This window comes from Primulina huaijiensis, chromosome 11 (assembly GCF_012295235.1).
Source record: "Primulina huaijiensis isolate GDHJ02 chromosome 11, ASM1229523v2, whole genome shotgun sequence".
Taxonomy (NCBI): Eukaryota; Viridiplantae; Streptophyta; class Magnoliopsida; order Lamiales; family Gesneriaceae; genus Primulina; species Primulina huaijiensis.
The window spans coordinates 19393796-19413942 of record NC_133316.1 but is presented as its reverse complement, the minus strand read 5'-3'; the positions used below and the strand labels follow the sequence as shown (position 1 = coordinate 19413942).

The 20147-nt window shown below is 31.3% G+C and overlaps 1 protein-coding gene across 1 annotated transcript; it reads right to left on the bottom strand.

The window, feature by feature from the left end:
* Nucleotides 1-4358: 4358 nt before the first annotated feature.
* LOC140987240 (beta-amyrin synthase 1) lies at nucleotides 4359-9738 on the bottom strand. The gene is made up of 15 exons (XM_073455675.1): nucleotides 9538-9738; nucleotides 7863-8048; nucleotides 7675-7764; nucleotides 7401-7598; nucleotides 7226-7310; nucleotides 6960-7126; nucleotides 6566-6868; nucleotides 6354-6473; nucleotides 6154-6276; nucleotides 5909-6064; nucleotides 5739-5785; nucleotides 5515-5658; nucleotides 5239-5416; nucleotides 4866-4946; nucleotides 4359-4771 (listed from the first exon to the last, which is right to left on the bottom strand). The coding sequence occupies exons 1-15, from the start codon at nucleotides 9736-9738 to the stop codon at nucleotides 4568-4570; spliced, it is 2283 nt and encodes a 760-aa protein (XP_073311776.1). The 3' UTR covers nucleotides 4359-4567.
* Nucleotides 9739-20147: the final 10409 nt, after the last annotated feature.

Here is a 20147-nt window from a genome sequence, read left to right as displayed (position 1 = left end):
AATTAAATCGAGTTTGATTTTAAACCAAGCAGAAGGCACTCAAAATAATCATTCGTTAAGAAAGCTGATTAATTTGAAAGTCTTTTAACTTCTGTGAACTGAATAACTAAAATAAGAGGGATCAATTCTTGCTTTTATCAGTTCAGTTATGATGAGAACTGAACTGATATCAGCTCGAACTGATCAAATCAATTTGAAAACAATAATTAAACAGTTAATTACACAAGATATGTTTGTGGATGTTCGGAGACTTCAACTGCTTCTACGTCACCCCTTCTACCACCTCTAGTATGTTCTACTAGAAGAATTTGATTTATACAACACTTTGTACAAACCCACTTAGCTTAGGACTTACACTACTGCCTAACTGAACTCCTAGTCTAGACTGAAGGCAACGCCTTCCAGCCAACACTTGTTTAACGTCTATGTGTTAAAAACTACATACACAAGTTCAACGTCTTTGTGCAAGACTCACTCAACTTTTCAATACGCTCTATTCTCTGTATATGTGAGTGATGGTGTGTGCGTGTGTGATAACTGATTTATGAATACAACACGAAAGTGTTCTTACACAATGAGGGAAATGTGTTTCTAATCTAAGCTGATAACACTTTGAAGTGTTCCCTCAAATCTGGGATGATTGCTTCTTGTAAGCTGATGTACCTTGAGTTGTGTCAGCAATTGACTGAGAGGGGATGGTCAAATATTTATGTTATGTTAACTATATTGATTTATCTTGTTTTGACATTACCTGTGTCTACCACCACTACTGAGCGAGCTTTTTCAGCAATGAAGCATGTGAAACGGCACTTCGCAATAAACTGGAGGATGAATTTTTTGTCGATTGTTTGACATTCCATATTGAACGAGATTTAGCTAAACATATAGATGTAAATTCTATTATTGATGAATTTTATGTATTACAATCTCGTAGGGCCCAACTTCGTTGAACAATATAATGTAATTTTCCCAACTCATATTCCTGGATCGGTCCTGCATGAATAATGTGTGTGTGTGCGTGTCATGTATGTACTTACATATATATAATGAACTTATATTACAGATGATTTCACATGTTACAAACAATATCATTAAATATAAGCCATGAGAAAGATTTACAAGGATTTGAGTGTTTGGTTCAAGTAAAAAAAAGAAATTAGAATTTGGAGTGGGTTCAACTTTTTTTATTGGTGGTGAGCACCATGTATTAAATAAGGTGTCAATTTTTTTATTGTATCCGAAAATGCAAATGTTGGAGCTATTTTAATTCAAACATAACAAACTTTTCTAAAGTTGCATTTTCTTGTTCCACCCAAATATTAAAGACACTATAATTACTTGTATATAAAAAGTACTTTCAATTTGTATAAAAAGAAAATTTGACTATAAGAATTAATAAATTAATTCAAAAATTTCTAAAATTACAAACACCTATACCAAGTTTATATTACATATAGAAGTATAAGTAATATTAAATATAGTTGGATTGCTTTGTAAGTATTATAAACCTAAGGGGAGTAGAGTAATTAATCCTAAGAATTATATATATTTTCTCTATTTCTTGATATACATATATAATATATGGACGATTATTTCAAATAGAAGATCTACACGTTCCAATAAGTTGAAGACATGACCACCAACATCATGTGTTATGTTGGGGTAAGAGTGTTTGGGTGAGAGAATTATCGAGATGAGTTATCTCCTTAGAAGATTTCGTAATATATTTTCTTTTATTTGCCATTATAGACAAAAATGGATATTTGCTTCTTTTTTTTGTGACCATGATCGCAATATGTCGAAAGTTTCTTCATCTACATCAGTAAAATAAAAAGTACTAGAAAAATAATTCTCAAGTTCCTGACTTGAACTTGAGGATCTTTGTGGACATTTCGTCCATTTCTTTAATAAAAATTATGAGGTCATCTCCAACCCAAAACTCTATTTTAAAGCAACTCTATTTTAAAATAGTGCAGTTTTTGCACCAAATACAATATTCATCTCCAACCCATCTACTTCAAATCTAGCTCTAAAAAAAAATATCTTTGATTTATTTAATTTTTTACTTATTAGTTATTAAATGTGTATTTTTTAAATTTAGTGATATAATTATAATTACATTTTATATTTGATTGATTTATTTAATTTTTTACTTATTAGTTATTAAATGTGTATTTTTTAAATTTAGTGATATAATTATAATTACATTTTATATTTGATATAATTAATATTATATTATTAATAATTGCGATAATATTACTAAAATGATTAATTTAATTATTTTAAATATATTATTGAAATCTATATTTTACGAATTGAAATAGAAATAATTAAAATTGTTGAAATAAAATTAATACCTGACCTTAAATTAAATAACATATTACAAATATAACTTCAAATATTTGAACGATCATATTCATTTCATAAATTATCAATTAAAGCATTTCGTAATGCATAGTGAGCGTCTTTGTCTTTTATTTTTTTATATCGAGCGAGAAATTCTCGAAATCTGATATGCTCATTGACAACCATTTCTACCATTGGAGTCGGTGCTTTCGGTGCTTCCCTAGCATCTTGAATTGGTGCAATAAGATCACGTTCATCTTCGATTATCATATTGTGCATTATAATACATGCTTTCATTATATCATTCAAATTATTTTTCTTCCAACCATGTGCTGGAGATGACACAATCGCAAATCGTGATTGAAGAACGCCAAATGCACGATCCACATCTTTCCTGCATGACTCTTGTTTCATCGCAAAATACTATTTCTTTGTATCACGCGGATCATGGATAGTTTACACAATAGTTGACCATTTCGGATAAATACTATCAGCTAAATAATATCCAGTGTCATATACTTTTGTTCCAACAGTATAATGAGCTGGAGGAGCAATTCCTTGTGCATGATTAGAAAATAGACTAGAAGACTCAAACGTTTATATCATTATTGGTTCCACGCATAGCAAAATATGCATGCCATATCCAGTATCCAAACAACATGTCACAAATTTGGATTCATCACAGTCGGATACTCAGGAATCAGAATCTCCAATATCAGGTTCCCCTACAGTAAATTCATTTTCAATTAATTTAAGCAGTGATGAAAATGCAGGTGGAACTCCATCTCAACAACCTTTTGGAGTGAAAAAATTCAAATTAAAGAAAAAAAGAGAAGAAAATGTTTCGGAATTAATTTATACGATGAAGGAAGGACGACATCGCGAGCTAATCAATGTATTGTAAAAAGGATATACCGATGTGCAACAAATTATGATATTAAGTTGTGCATTGCAAAATGAGCAAAAAAACTAGAAATTCGTCAACAACAAATAGAATTGGCTAAAATTAAGGAAGAGAATAAAGTTTTGTACATGGATCTAAGCAAAATTGACGATCCAGAAATGCTTCAAATTGTTCAAAAATGAACGAGCAAGAATTATGCAAAAAAGATATGCAGAACGTCGTCAGCATGAGGGCAACGCATTTGGAAAATATTTTGGTGGTTTTGGAGGATCTGGACCTGGATCCGGATCCGGATCTGATTTTCCAAATTATTGATGATTTAGTTTGTTTATCTTTTATTATATTTGCATTTAAATTATCTGAATTCGAATTCATATTTTTATTTTAACTGTGTATTTGAATGTTTAAATATTATTCAATAAATTTGTGTATTATATGTTTAATTATAAAATTATTTTAAAATCTATTTATAAATTTTTATAATTAAATATTTCAATTTTTATGATTAAATATCTAATTATTACAATAATATAATAAATATTATACTATTATTTAAATATATCTAATTATTAAAATAATATAATAATATCATATTATTAATTTATAATTTTTAATATAAATATTTATAATTTAAAAAAAACAAAAAAATTTTAAAAAAATAGAGCTCCCTCTGTGCCAAATTGGCGCAGAGAGAAATGGAGCTGCGTTATTTTGCAAAATAGCACAGCTCTGTTGGAAAAGAACCGCTGCACCAAAATGGTGCAGCAGTTAGAGATGTCCTGATTTAATAAGTTTAGAAGTGATATTACTAGTGGTAGTGGATTTTCTTCATGTGGAACAATTTTAATATGGTCACTAAAAATACATGCAATGTTACAACAATGTGTTAAAACTAAATGATACGTAGGATAATAAACATCATATAATTGATCATTAACATCATTAAATACTTTTAAAATTTTACAAATACTAGTGCATATGTTTCATTGATTCGAAAACAAATAACTACCACTAGTTTGAACATGTCGATGAAAAAATATACATAATAAATATTTATATTCAAAAGACGATAATAACAATTATATATTGAATAACAACAATTTGAAACGTCTTGTGCAAACCGTTTAGGATTCATACAACTGATTTTACAAAATTTATCTCATAACTTGAGGATGTTTCCATTGATAATGAATTGCAATCCTAATTGGTTTAACATGTGATTCTAATTTTAGAGTCAATATTGTTTATATATTTTAATAAATTCAATAATATTTTTGAGTTTTTATGAAAAAAATATATTTTTATACATATGTTTGTTCATGACGATGAAGGCAGTGGAACCCGATTGCGATATTCAGCAAGACCCCACATCGGGTAGATATTTCTGTACGCCGCGTAATGTAACATGCAATTTTTCATGAAAACACCCGTAATCTCTTGCTGTGGGAAATCGCCATTTTCGAGCTGAGAGTTTATCAGAAGCTTTGCACCTCGGTGGAGGGGTGTTGGGTCTCTCTCGGCCTGTTAATATTTAATATATCAAGAGATATTCGATTTTTTGCGACATTTTGATAAAATTTGGTTTCTAAATGGGATTTTCTAGCAAGAGGCTAACCTGGCCTGAATGGATTAGACCCATCAAAGCCCAAGCAGTGTGCACCAAGATTGAGCGGTTGTGTTCCAATGGCACGTACACCTATTTTTATAAAAACGGGTATCTATATTAGATGAATCTCAATAGGATATTCAGGTTTAGTTTCAAATTTCGATTTTGGTACATTAACTTTTGGTTTTCGGTTATTTTGGTTCAATTGCTTATGTGACGTATGACATGGTGCCGGAAAATATTGACTTGCCGGATGTGACATCAGCAATTGATCCAAAATAATCGAAAATTAAAAATTAGTATATCAAAACATAACTTTGAAAAATTAATGGATCAAAACCCAAAAATGGACAGTTTAGTGGGCAAAAAATCATTTTCCTACCTTGTTTGGGCATGAGAGATAGCTTTCTCCCCAACCCCCATCGTCCCTCTGTGTTTTCAATAGAAAATCAACACCTTTCCGAACGGCCAAACAATTGTTGTAGGTTTTACCGGCAGCAGCAAGTCCTCCAAGTGCAAACCAAGAGCCATATGTAAAGCAAACACCCCAGTTTCCATACCTTTCCACAAAAAAATGACAGAAACCAATTAAGATACTATCAGATGTCATGAGTGTGAAATTATTGTCTGATTAAACTGATGAAAAACGTATATATACCATGATCCGTCAGGTCTTTGAATATCTTCAAGGTATCCAACAGCCTTGGTGATGAAGTTCTCTATTTCTTTCTTCCTGTGCTCCGGATACAACTTCTTGAACAGAACAAGAGCTTGGATTGCTGATGAAGTGCACTCAACATACCTATATATATCGAAAATTTCATTTAAGATGTTACTCGAAGAAATTACTAAAAGGGCTAATGGGATTAAGATGAATCTTACTCGTGCTCGATCACAATGTCAGCGAAGAACTCAGTAGGGTTGAGCATCTATCAAATAGGAAAAAAAGAGAGAATAATTTGGATTCTGAGTGCAAGAAATTAAATAGAATTGATCATAAAAGCATGTTTTTCAAAGCTGGTTAATTTCTTGTTACGATCAAGAATGTATACCTCCAACCAGTTTGAGGCTCCTGCAGGCTCCCATGCAGCTAAACCGCCATTTTTGCTCTGCAGAGAAATCAATATGTTTACAGCATTGTATAGTCCTTGAGCTTCAATTTTTTCTCCAACAATTTCAGCAGGCATCAAAGCGAAGAGAAGGCAGCACTGACGAACCGGAAACAAGAAAAACAATGAACGAATAAGCCTTTGGATTCCAAGAATCTATATTTTTCTTTATAAACAAGGATGGATACCTTTAATCCTTCAGCAGTACAATCTGATACTTGCCATCCATGATCTTGATCCGAAAATGTCCACGACCCTTTAGAAATATGGCGGTACATACTTTTAAAGTCACCAGAAGGATCCTCTTTCACCTGCATGCATTTTCAATTTCATTATCCCATTTCAACTAAACCAAAAAAGTAAAAATCTTAACTAGGATTATAAATACCTGAGATTTTTTTATGAAGTCGTGCCCTTTCTTCAAAGTTCTGCCTATTTCGTTGCTCAAATTACTGGCTAACAACGCTTGAATCGCAAAACCGGTATCCCATTCTTGACTTCCAAAACTCTAAATTTAAAATCCAATCTTTTCTTTTCAAATATCTATCAATTTAAAATTTGAAAATATCATGTTTGGTGCCTAGAAATTTACTGAAATACCTGCATTTTCATGCCATCTTCAGCAACCCATATATAGTCAGGGATTCTAGCAAGATGTTTCTTGAAATAGTCTCCATTTGGATCCTCAACCCAACAAGCCAACATACACAACACCTTTTCCACACATCCGATTGTGATGTATCTGCTATTTTCATCTTCATAATGGATGTGCTTCATTGTCACTTGGAGAGCCTTCTCTCTTAACTTGTTGAATGGCCAACGAGTCAACAAAGGCTCGGTTAATATGTAACAGCTGTCCCACATCAAATCTTGTATTAATGGATGAGGATAATACAGATCCTCCTGCATTAAGGCTTAAAATTTAGAAACTTATTTTTAAGTAAAAGAGAAGTGAAAAAATAAAAAGAACATGCCCGAGTGATCAACGATTCACCTTTGCACACCGATGTCGTACGCTTCTCCAGTTGATTTGTTCGTAGGGCTGATCATATAATTCTTCTCTTAACTGTAAAATGAGGGGAGTGATAGGTCCTACAAATCTCTTTCCGTATAAATACGACATTGGCAAGTATACCATTCGGCAATAGCACCACATTTTTGCTGCGTTTTAGTTGAGAAAAAACATAATCACATAATCAGTAATAATGCGAGCGTGCAGTACGTGCGCACACATATATGTATATCTATGTATGTCCATACCTGGATGCATAGGGAGAAAGGAAGGGAGAAGCCAAAACTCAGGCGGCATTGGGTTGCTTCCAGACCAGTCAAATAATCCTAGAATCTACACGAAAAAATAATAAAACGTTAAAATGTTTTCCTAATCAAGAATACGTAAGTCGGTCCACAAAGACACGAAGTTATGATAACATACAGAAAGCCATGTTTTTCCCCAAGAAGGTATAGCCGTAACAGTTCCATGATCTAGTATCCATTTTCTTGCTTTATCACACGCGTTGTTTTCCCCACCATCTGGTCCTTCTCCGAGTATACGCATACAAATGTAACTGAGTGCAGTGCAGAACATAGTGCTGTGGCCTTCTATGTGGAAACCCCAGCCACCATCTTCATTCTGTTGATTGGAATTAATTATACTGAGACCATTAATTATGGTTTTACTGTTAAGAGGAGACTGTACAAATTCACACCTGGTGACAATATATGTAACGGAGAATTTCTTTTCGATGTTCTAATGGAAAAACGGTGTTGAGATGGCCTGTAATATAAAGGATCATGACCTGCATGCATATGAACATTTCACCATTTGTTTATACAAGTTTCGCAAGAAATATGGCTTTGATTGGTGACCAAATATTGTTACGTACAGACGACTTACTAGAGGTGGAAGAAAGAACAAGGGGCCGGCATTTTCAGCTGGCCAGTGGCCATCGCCGGCTTGCAACGCTGAGAAGAAGTGGACGGCTCTACGCAGCGTGGCAGTGGTCGTCTCGTAAGTTATGTCTTCATCATCACCAACCTTCACTTGGGGAATTTGTTGTTTGAAATTCTTTTCATGCAGGAACTGATCATTTAAAATTGATTATTAATAATATTGTTATAACAACATACAATAATATATTTTTGAATATTTTATATCACCCATAACATTAAGAATTATAATAAATTTAAAATTAAAGGTAGCAAAATTTTATCATATTCTAATCAATTATTTAAAAATCTAATAAAAATTGTTTCTAAAAGTTATATGTTTTATTATAATATCTATATCTTTTGCATAACAATCATTTAACACCACAAAAATTAATACGTATAGTTATTATTATTGCTGATTAAGTTAGATGTGAACAATTTGTGGAATTGTTGGCCGAACACATTGACCACTGCCCACAGCTGAGGAAAAAAATTAAAAAAAGCCAAACGAGCTACGGCTCTAATTGACCTAATTTAATTTAATAGCTAATTAACTTGTCTTTATTTTCGAATCTAGTTTCATTCCAGTGATGGCTCTGTAGACAGAAAATTTCATTTTGGTGGGTAAAATTTATTTTAAGATACACATTTGAACATATAAAAAAATAGTATGTCTTCTGTGTGACAGTCTCGTGGATTTATATCTGTGAATGGGGTCGATCTTTTTCATACCTACAATGAAAAGTAATATTTTTTATATAAAAATTAATATTTTTCATGGGTCGGGTTATATTGGGGACGTGTCTCACAAAATTGATATTTGAGACGGTCTGATATGAGCTTTTATGAAGAAAAAAAAGTGCTACAATTAATATATTAATTTTAAGGATGAAAATAAAAAATATACGATAAATATATATTAAAACTCTACTTAAAATTTAAATCACAAATTAGAATTTTCAAAACATCAAATTTGTCAATGACAAATAACTATATAAATTTGGTTAGAAAATTATTTTCCATTTTCTTATAAAGCGGCCTTTGAGAATTCAATCTGAAATTTATGTCAGCTTTGCGATAGATACATATACTCCTATTTTTCATAATAAAAGTAAAAATAATAAATGACAACGGAGATTGATAATCAAAATTGGAATCTTGAATTTTTTATTTTTATATGGACTGGGATTACTATAAGTTAATGAAAAACTCCTGCTCATGCTTTAAATGCTCTGTTTTCACTCGGAACTTGAATATTTGAAATCATATTATTATACTGACACTCTAATTCTTGGTTATAAAAAACACACCCGATTTTTTTTTAAATAAACATAATGTGAAAATTAAAATATGAATATCTCACGCAATTTATCGATACTTTTCTATTTAGGGACAGGCCTACATTTGTTTATCATAAAAACAAGGTCTCACGTGTCAATTTTGTAAGACGGACTTCAACTTAATCCGATTCATAAAAAAATATTATTTTTTATGCTAAAAGTGTTACCATTCATTTAAATATGAATCGAGTTGACTCGTTTAAAAAAATATATATGTGACATGTTCTTAATTTATTTGATGTGAATATGACTTTCTTTAATTAGTGAAAATATCCTCTAGTTTTTTTTTAAAAAATGAACCTGAATCCTCCACAAGAGATCACTGCTAGGCTTGACCTGGCTTCGGTTGTCCCAAAACTGCCGACGGGCATTCTCCGCTTCTTGACGGAGCTCCGGTGTGCCGTAATTCGGGTCGAACTCCCATGTCTGCCGACCCACATAATTGTTGGTGCTGTAAAGGTAAGGACTGTCAGCTCCTTCAGCAATCTTTAGTCTCCACATTTTTTAGGTTTTTTTCTGAACCTGCAATATTAAATTTAATTGATCTTAATGTTGCATGGAAGAAAATCAAATGGTGGTGGCCTGATTTATTTGTTTACATGATCGTTAATTCGGTTTCTTTTTCTCATCTTTTTAAGCAAGTTGTAGTGTAGCATGTATTTTGCGTGGAGTTTAGTTAATTAATTGAAGTTGGCAAACACAAGGAACTGAACAAAACATTAGCCACGGGCATGCATGCCTAGCTCGGATGATCCATTTCCAAATATATTACTGAATATGTCATGTAATAAAATACGTCGTGACCAGATAAAAAAAAATCTTCCAGCTTTTTTTCGGAGGAAAACATACGCATCGAATTAAATGCGCTTTTCGATTGCAAATTATGAAGAATGCTGAACAATTAGTGATCAATGAACATACCTGCCCAGAATTTTGTTGATTTAGTTCCGAAGGAAGGAAGAATTGGTTTGATATTGTGGAGTTTTGGAAGGTAAAGACTTTGAGTACTGCTATTACTCCTGAAAAGCTTTAATTTGCGTGTTTGGCAGTGCCCAAAAAATGAAGTTATAAAAATAATAATGTTCAAGTCAATATTGGAGAGCACTGAGAAAAGGTGCTTTGAACTTTAATTAATTTATTCCCTTTGCACTTTAATTAATTTATTCCTTTTCTACACACGAGCAACACCGATATTATATATACTAGTGCACCGACGCGCGCGTTACTTGCTTGTATAATATTTTTTTAATTCATTTGATTTATATTTTAATGTGAATCAAAATATAATTATAAGAAATAGTGAGGGACTACACTGTAATTTTGATATATAAAATAAAAAATAAATTGAAAAATAAAAGAATAAAAAAATGACTTCAGTAAGAATTGAAACTATAACCTAAATCTTATGAAACAATGACTCTATCCACTGAACTACATATAACTTACATTAAAATTTCAACATTTATTAATATATATAATTATTAAAACAGACTATGACACCAAAATTAGTTACTCTAAGTGTCTCAAACTTAATAAAATAGTATAGATATCTCAATTTTATTAGTAATTTTTGTAGATTTCGATTTTTTTCGATTTTTTCTCCAACTTATCTATAATTTATCTAAAAGTTCAAATTTCAATAAATTTTATAAAATCACTAATATATAAGTATCATATCATTATAAAATAATATATATTTTACATAAATATTATCAAATAAAAAAATAATATGCATATTTAATGTATATATTAAACTTTCTTTTTAGTCTACATAAATACCGCGTAAGAAGAGAAACTAACTATTTGGTTTTTTAAAAAAGGAAATTATTTTATATGATTCAAAATTGAAGATTTTTAAGATGAGTGATAATCCAGGATCAAGAATCTGATTATGCTTGTCCGTCGATCAAGGGAGATTCAACCATTTGTTAAAAAAAAAAAAAAAAAAAAAAAAAACACACACACACACACACACACATATATATATGAGAAAACTTTTATAAGATGATCTTACTAGTCAATTTTGTGATACCAATATCTTATTTTAGGCCACTCTTGAGAACTTATTACTTATTATTGTAAATATATAAACGATTGACTCGTTTCACGGATAAAGATCCGTGAAAAACCTACTAACTAACCAATATATAGTAGCTTAAATTTGTCGAAAGCAAGGTCGATTCCTGTAAAAAAATCTACTCGATGCCATGAATTTAATAAATACAAAGTAGGTTTTAATCACATAATTGTTCTCAAAAAAATAAAAATTGGACAAATGTTTTAATAATTTGTTCAAAGCCACAAGAAAATGACAAAATTTTATTTATACCTTTTTTAAGAAAATGTATAACTGGTAATATACTAGTGTTATGGTATATATTGTGGTTGGTGAAATGTTTATTGATTGTTTAGCTCATATTAATTCATCTCACGCAGTGAATGGAAAACAAATCTTCTATCATAGCAACATTTCATGTTACATCAACGGTTTTTATTAGTGTGACAGTTTTTTTTAATATGATGAATTAGAAAAAAGAGAAGTTGGTGAAAAAAACTCAATCAAAACATTTCTTTGGGTTCACTCCCTACCCACAAAATTGTGGTACTATGTCATACAAATTGTGGTACACTTCATGTGTAAATGTGGTACTAAAAAAGTACCCAGGGACTGAACAAAAAAAAAAAAACGACGGCCGGAGACTGAAAGCCAATTTTCCGTTAGAAAAACAGTTGCAATTTTATACCCATGACAATCGATGATTGATGTAACAGATAATGTTGCAGAGATTTTTCTCTAATTAATTGCATTGGACAATCCATCTTAGAATGACTTTTCATTTCTTAGGTCTTTATCAAAACTTCATACGAGTGCATGAACCATAAAACATATTGGACTAGGCGTTTGTCACATTGTGGTATTTCGTCAAATTTTGTACTTAATAAACCTTTTATTCATTTAAGTTATTTCTTGACTTTTTTTTATTTCCTTTTTGTTTTATTGGGAAATATTTTAAATTTGATCGCATTAAGCTAATCATACACAAGCCACCTATATAGAAAAAATTATAACATATAAGTCTATCATATCCTTTTAGACTATTCAAAGGATACATGCTATTTTATGTATTTTATAAATTATATAAAAAAAAGTATCAATTAATTGCCCCAAAAAGAATTATGCGACACGCTCAATGAAGTGTCTGAGTTGATGGAGTATGTGAGTGCTTGACCAATTGTCAGAAATTTTATTATCCCTATCAATCATAAAATGTTGTTAAATTTTCATATTTCATAATTATAAAAAAATTATCTTATTAAATCTCATTTCATATTTAATTTTGTAAATATGATAACTAAACTTGAGAAATAACATATGTCCAACACTTAATATTTGTCATACCCCGAACTCGAGATGCGACATCAGCATTTTTTCAAATAAAATTCGAAATAACAAGTCTTTCGTAGTACAAAATTTACCTAAAACATGTATATCATTTCATAAAGAAATTTGTTCTTACGTTCAAAATATAAAGCATAAGCTAAATATATCAGCGTAAGCTAAAGTTTATTGACATAACGACAATGGAAATCAAATAACAATAACCATTCTAGATTTCTTCTTTCACCAGTCCCAAAACTATGTATGTTCTTACTTTTCGAATTCATCTTCATACTTATCTGGAGAAAGAAGTATGAGATGATCGTTTTGTTAAACACCCAACTAGTGAGAGCCAATCAAACACAACAATACATACATGTATACAAATGATTTTTGAAAAGAGCATCATAACATGGAAAAAACAGACCTTGTCACGATGAACAGAACATTGATGTATATAATTAATATTCCATCTTATCTTTATCGGTTTACAAATCAGACCCATATTTTTTACTCGTTTAAGAGGTGAGATCATGTAACGATTATGTAAAGGTTATTATAACCCACCGCGTGTCAGAGTCAAATCTTTTTATATTTCAGAATTCTTATACCATATCAAATTCGAATCATGAAAATGCTTAAAATCGTACATCTCATTTCAAACACCGTACATACAAAATGAGACATAATTTAAGTAATAATAATTCCACGGTAAATTTTTTAAAAAAACATTAATATAATACCAATCTAATTTGAAAACAAGTTTCTTTGCCTGCTGGGTAAAATAAATGAATTTTATACGACTAGCAATAAGAATGTGATTTAATGGATACGAAACGTGAAAACAGGACACGCATGGAATTAAAGTGTTAGGACTTTGGAGAGTTACGTTGGTTTTATAGATTAATTGGTGCATAAATACTAATCAATAGTATATCAATAATTATACTTAATATATAATAAAATATTATATGATTTTTTATTATAAAATATATTGTAAAAAATTTTCTTATTTTTATAAAGCGTGAATGAACATTTAGACACAACCAAATTAAACTCTCAATTTTGTTTAGTTAATAAATAAAAAATTGGCATAAATATGTGTTATTTATTATATCGGAATTTTGTTACGATTATCAAAATATTCATATATACATTTTTTTAGATCCTCCCTATATTAAATTGGGGCTTGTTTTGGGAATGTGGATTTATTTAGAAGGGTGGAAATTTCGTAATATTGGTAAGGACCAAGTTGAGAGTGCCCCATTAGTTTCATAGGCTTGGGTCCAACCCCAGCAATAATTATTTTATTTTTAATAAAGATCACCACTATCTTATTTTAAGATTGATACCTGGGATTTTTAGCAAATCTTGTATTTATTTATATAAGATTGATACATGTGATTTTTAGGCAAATCTTGTAAACTAATTCAATATTTTAGTTTATAATAACGAAATAGTTGTACGCGCATTGTGTGCTTGTGTAATTGGTTTTTGGACAGCTATATGGAGCTGAATCAAATTTTAAATATATTAGTAAACATTTACACTATAAAAGAAAAAATAACAATTTCTATTACTTATAATTTTAGTTATCTATGTTTTTGAAATTGAGTATTGGTTCTGTATCTTTTGATTTTGGTCATTTTTTTCGTCTGGAACACTAATGTGACACTACATATGTAATCATCACATCGGCATCAAGACAACGCTTCATCAACACTACACTAGAGAAAAAACCAAATTTTAAAATAATAATAATAAAAAATACAAACTAGACTGAAATTTGATAACATAAAATATCAAAATAGGAAAATAATCAAAAATACAAATTTTTCTATGCTAAAAAATTTGTAATTATTTTTGGATAATATGTCTTCTTTAAAATAGTGATCCAATTTTGAATGGATAATGTGTAATTTTTATATAAATATTTTGTCAACTGTCTAAAATATATATGTAATTTGTTTGTGAGACATGATGTTATGGTTATTTGAAAGTTAATTTAATTATTAGTATAGGAATAGCATCGTCATTTGAGAAACAGTCATATTAAGATATCATAACGGTTATACGAGGTACAAAATCTTTATAATATAGCCTTCATAAAAAAAATTTGTGAGGTGGTCTCATGAGTCAATTTTGTGAGACGGATTTTCTATTTGGATCACCAATGAAAAAATATTATTTTTTTATTATAAATATGAGCAGAGTTGACATGTCTGAAGAATAAAAATCCGTGTGAGACCTACTGTGATACCCTCGTCCCACATATTAAAAATCAAATATTTTTAAAATGAGTTTATAATGACTTACAATGTACTTCTATAGCAACTTAGGTTAATGATTTTCGTAAAGCGAGAAAGAATACGAATTAGTTGCTATAGGGGGCCAATTGTGCAGTCATGCAGGCACGGGCCCGGGCTCAGAGCGTGACAGAATGGTATCAGAGCCGGTCACGGGCATGGAACACTGAGAAATAAGTGCTATACGGGGCAAAATGCTACGTGAATGGGAGCCACATCTTGAAGCAAAGTGCTACATGACGGGAGCCACCTCTTGAACCTGTAGGAGTCACCTCTAGATCCTCGGCGCTGGTGGATCGATGGATCAGGCCGCAACGAGGAAGTCGCGTTCTAAAGGAGGGGTGATTATGATACCCTTGTCTCATATCTTAAAAATTAAAGATTTAAAATGAGTTTATAATAGCTTATAATGGACTTCTATAGTAACTTGGGTTAATCATTTTCGTAAAACAAGGACGAATACGAAGTAGTTACTATAGGAGTCCATTGTGCAGTCACTCGGGCTCGGAGTATGACAGCTACTTGTAGTATACATTCAATGTGAAGTAAGAGTTCATATTTATACGGCAATGTTCGAATCTCATAACTTGAACTACCAACTACCAAATACCAAAATATGAAATTAAACACGTTATCATATGTCAAAATAAATATGTAATAATAATAATAATGAATTAGAGAATTAGAAATAAACAGGTGGGCGAGAAGTCATAGATGAAAACAATCTTGTAGGATAGTTTCTGGTTGGTTCCAGCAAGAAAGAAACTACTTAAATTAATTTGTCCTTTTTCATGGAAATTCCTTGCTTGCAATTTAGGGTTTGGTTTATTCATCAATATCCAGTCAATATTTTGAAATTCGGACACTGTTCAAATATTGTGTGGTGCAGAATGAACTATCCTCGAGGCATCATTTTCATTTAAAATATGAATGTGTCATCCATAATTCATATAACTCCAAATTGAAGTTTTTAATTAGTAGGTGGCTTGATGGCTTCATATCACCAAATCTCTAGGTTTTTATGAATTTTCACCCATATATATATAAATTAAATTTAAACATCTTATACTAACTTTCTCGTAACATTTTGATTTCAAAAACTAATGACTTTCGTTTTAAAATTGAAAAAAAAAATCATTATCCGTTTTTCTTTAGATCATACGCATCACATCTGACACAACTTTATGATATATTATTAAAGATAAAGAGCTTACCATAACTAATTTTGGTATCAAGCTATATTTTTTTATAAACAAAAAATATCTCAATTACAAAATATTCTTTTATGTTTAAAATTATATTTGATGAAAGTTTATAAAATTATATTGTGGAGAGATGTTTTTGCAGAAAAAATGGCACCCACCGACCCTTTGACTCCTATATATTGATAGTATGCGATATTATATATTATATAATTGATAGAGAGATTATAAAACATGCATACGCGAATTCAACAACGAACAAGTGTGCTGGTCCCATTTGGCCCTGCAAAACTGGCATCTGCTGCCTTAAATATTCTCAAATCATATCACAACATTGTTGTATTTACATTTCCAAAAACTAAATCTATTTAAATTGTGTTGTTTTTTAACTTCTTATTAAAATAACTATTGTTTTACGGATTTATATATTTTATTAAATAAACTTCACATATTGGTTTGTTCAGTTTATTTTGTAGTACTGCATACACATAATACATATTGGTTTATTCAGTTTATATATATCTACACCAAACAAATATCAAATCAGTTAATTCCCATCCTTTTATCATAAATTAACATCAAATTATAATTTTTTTTTCATATAACTTTCATGTTTTTCATTTGTATTCATGTTATCGATCAATTTACGGTTTTAGTTAAATAGTTTTGTATTTTTCAATCTTAGTTATTTTTCATTAGTGCTGACGTGGCAACACACGTCAGCAGTGTACACATCAGGTGTCACCCCAATAATTTTTTATAACACGATTATTTTTCAACACGTTAACACTCCAATGAAAAATGACTAGAATAAAAAAAATGCAAATAAGTGGACTAATTAAAATGTAAATAGAAAAAAAAAATACTTAACAAAAAATAGAACATACAAGTTTTATGATAAAAAATGTAATTTCTCCATTAATCAACTTGCTCAATCAATTTTTCATCAATAACTGTCACGCCCTGAGACCAGGGTTAGTCGACACCAGCGTTGTTAAACAATCACCCAATCGAAAAACAACTAGACTCGTAGTACAATATAGACCGAAAGCCAGTTTATTTCATAAATCCCAAACAAAACCCATTGTTTTTACAACCAATTGAAATAGCAATGCGGAAGCGTTTTACAAACAAATAAACGTAAAATTCGAACTTTCTATCTACTACTTGATCTTGCAAATCACCAACCTTAAAATTGTTCTGACTCTTCTTCCTCAATTTATTCTTCGGTTTTATCTGGGAGGGGAGAATAAGAGGTGATTATTTTAGGAAATACTCAGCAAGTGGAAGCCGAATCGAGCACAATATAACAACATACATAATATTTCGAAAACACAATTCATATACAACAAAACTCGTTTCACATACATAACATTGACCAGGTACTGAGATTCCTCTGCTTTTTATAGTTTACAGATATCCACTTCAACAAAAATGGCTTTTCGCAGCGCGCAAATTCGCTTTTCGCAGCGCACATTGCACGCTGCAAAGTTAAAAGCTGTTGAAAGTTCAAGATTATCTTATGCACGCCGTTAATACAAACTATTATTCGCGGCGCGCCTATGCACGCTGTTGATAGTCATAGCATAACCGTCGCTAAGTAGCGACGGTTTCAACATTCCGTCGCTAATATTAACGACGAATTTTATTTAAATTCCGTCGCTATTTAGCGACAGAATATTTAAAACACCGTCGCTATATTGCGACGGTGTTTCAAAATTTCCGTCGCTAATTAGCGACCGAATTAAAATAAAATCCGTCGCTAATCTTGTTATTACAATAAAAAAAAATTACGTTTATAATTTAATAAATCTTAAAAAAACGTACATTATAATAATAATCCATCTTAACTAACACTTAAAAATTTACAAAAAATTGAAACAAAAATACGTACATTAAATCGAAATTTAAAAAAAATTGAAACAAAAAAACGTACCTTAAATCGAAATTTAAATTGCTTGAGAGAGAAAAATTTTAAGTGTTATGAAGTGTTGTGGTAGAATGTGGTTCGACTGATGGTATTTAAAGACAATTTGCGACGGTTTATGTTTTACCGTCGCTTTTAGCAACGGTTTTGTATTAAACCGTCGCTAATGGCGACGGTTGTTAATTTGTCGCTAATAGCGACGTACTTATTCCGTCGTTATTAGAGACGGTTATAATATAACCGTCGCTAATTTGAATTTTTGGCGACAATTATATTTAACTGTCGCTAATGTTAGCGACGGCTTGACTAAAACCGTCGCTACTTTAGCGACGATTTCAAAGAAACCGTCGTTAATATAAATATTGCGACAGTTTTCAAAAAACCGTCGCTAAATATTAACGGCGCACATTTTCATGCACGCTGTCGTTTATATAATTTTTTAACGGCACACATAAACGCACGCTGCGGATATTACTTATCCAAGCACGCCGCGGATAAGTAATATCCGCAGCGTGCATTTTAAGCACGCCGTTAATACTGTCAAGTGCAATAATATCAACAGCGCACATATGAGTGCACGCCGTTAAAAGTAATATTCGCAGCATACTTTTAATGCACGCCGTTGATGACGTGCTGCGGAAAATCATTTTTCTTGTAGTGATCAGTCCTTAATTTTTACTCCTCCAAGGGGACGATGTCATATAACGATTACAATCCCACCGTGTAAAGGCCATAAACATATCATATTGAGATTCCCACCCATATACAGTCGAATCCTCACAGTGCCCAAAATCATATGCCAAACAACACAGGAACGGAGTAGAAGAAGAATTTGTACTCGGTCGCATTTTCGAAAATGAAAATAAATATGCATAAACAGAATTGAACCTTTAAAACAAGCCCAATTACCTTGGTTTTTGAATGCTAAAAACGTGGGTGCACTGCTTTGTGAATTGGATAGCTCCTTACCCCTTGCTCGGGCAGCACTTCGGCTCACTTTTTAGGATAACTTTGGACGATTTTCAAGCAAGGTTTTGGCTAGGATATGCTGCTGGAATTTCGAAACTTTGTAGCTAAGGATCTCGAATTTTGGGTGTGAGGAATGCAATGAGTGATGGGGTATTTATAGATGAGGGGAAGGGAGCTTAAGGTGACAGCCAAATCTTGCTCATTTGGTATCAAAATCACACAATTTCATTCCATTTCGTCACCCAATCTTACCATTGTTTGACTCCAATCATTCCTTGATCCAACACCCTTGATTGGCTCGAAATTTTGGTGCAACGGTAGGGAGGATTTGCTGAATCTCATGTCAAAACTTATTGATTCCTTGTACATGAATTGATGATTTGTTTTCATTTACTAGGCTTCCCAATTCATGCATGGATATGTTCTTGTATATGCATGCCATTAAATTCAAAATCTCGAAATTTAGGGCCACAATCCACCGTTCATGTAATTATTTACTTTCCTTACGTCCTTGGCTTGCACAAATCTTCTATAATCTTGTAATATTTCCTATCAAATTTTCGAAATTTGCATGCACAAGTGTAGATACTATTAAGCTTCATCATTAGAGATTTCCAATACACAAAGATTTCCAATATATTTCCCACTTAATACAAGAATCCAAGATCCTAATTTCCTTACAAATATTAATTACAAAGTTTGAAAAGAGAAAAATCCAGTCCTCACAATAACCTCTAAAAAAACATGAAGTTTGCTTGAATCGATGAATTTGGAGGATGAATTTCAAATTCATTGTTTAGATATACAAAATTCAAGTAGATTCCAAATCCACTCTATATCAAGTTACATAATTTCAATTATAATTATGTTGGGTTTTAAATACACCCAAAATAAATCTTATTTGAAATTTATCACTCAAATCTTAGTTTAAAATCATATCCATCGATCCAAGGGGCGATAATAAATCTATCTAAACCCAATTAAAAGTTCTCATATTAAAATGATAAACATCGAGTATGCCTATTGGATGGAAGCTGCCATACAATTCTGACCATTAAATCTCAACCCTTCCTCCCTTATCACACCCTCACCCCAACCCACCCCACCCCACCCCACCCCACCCCACC

Excerpts from the sequence above, each read along its gene's own strand:
- LOC140987240 (XM_073455675.1), bottom strand. The coding sequence starts at position 9,738 with ATGTGGAGACTAAAGATTGCTGAAGGAGCTGACAGTCCTTACCTTTAC. Across the intron at positions 5,659-5,738 it reads GACATTGTGATCGAGCACGA|GTATGTTGAGTGCACTTCAT; the intron begins GTAAGATTCATC and ends CGATATATATAG. Across the intron at positions 4,947-5,238 it reads ATCTCTCATGCCCAAACAAG|GTGTACGTGCCATTGGAACA; the intron begins GTAGGAAAATGA and ends TTATAAAAATAG.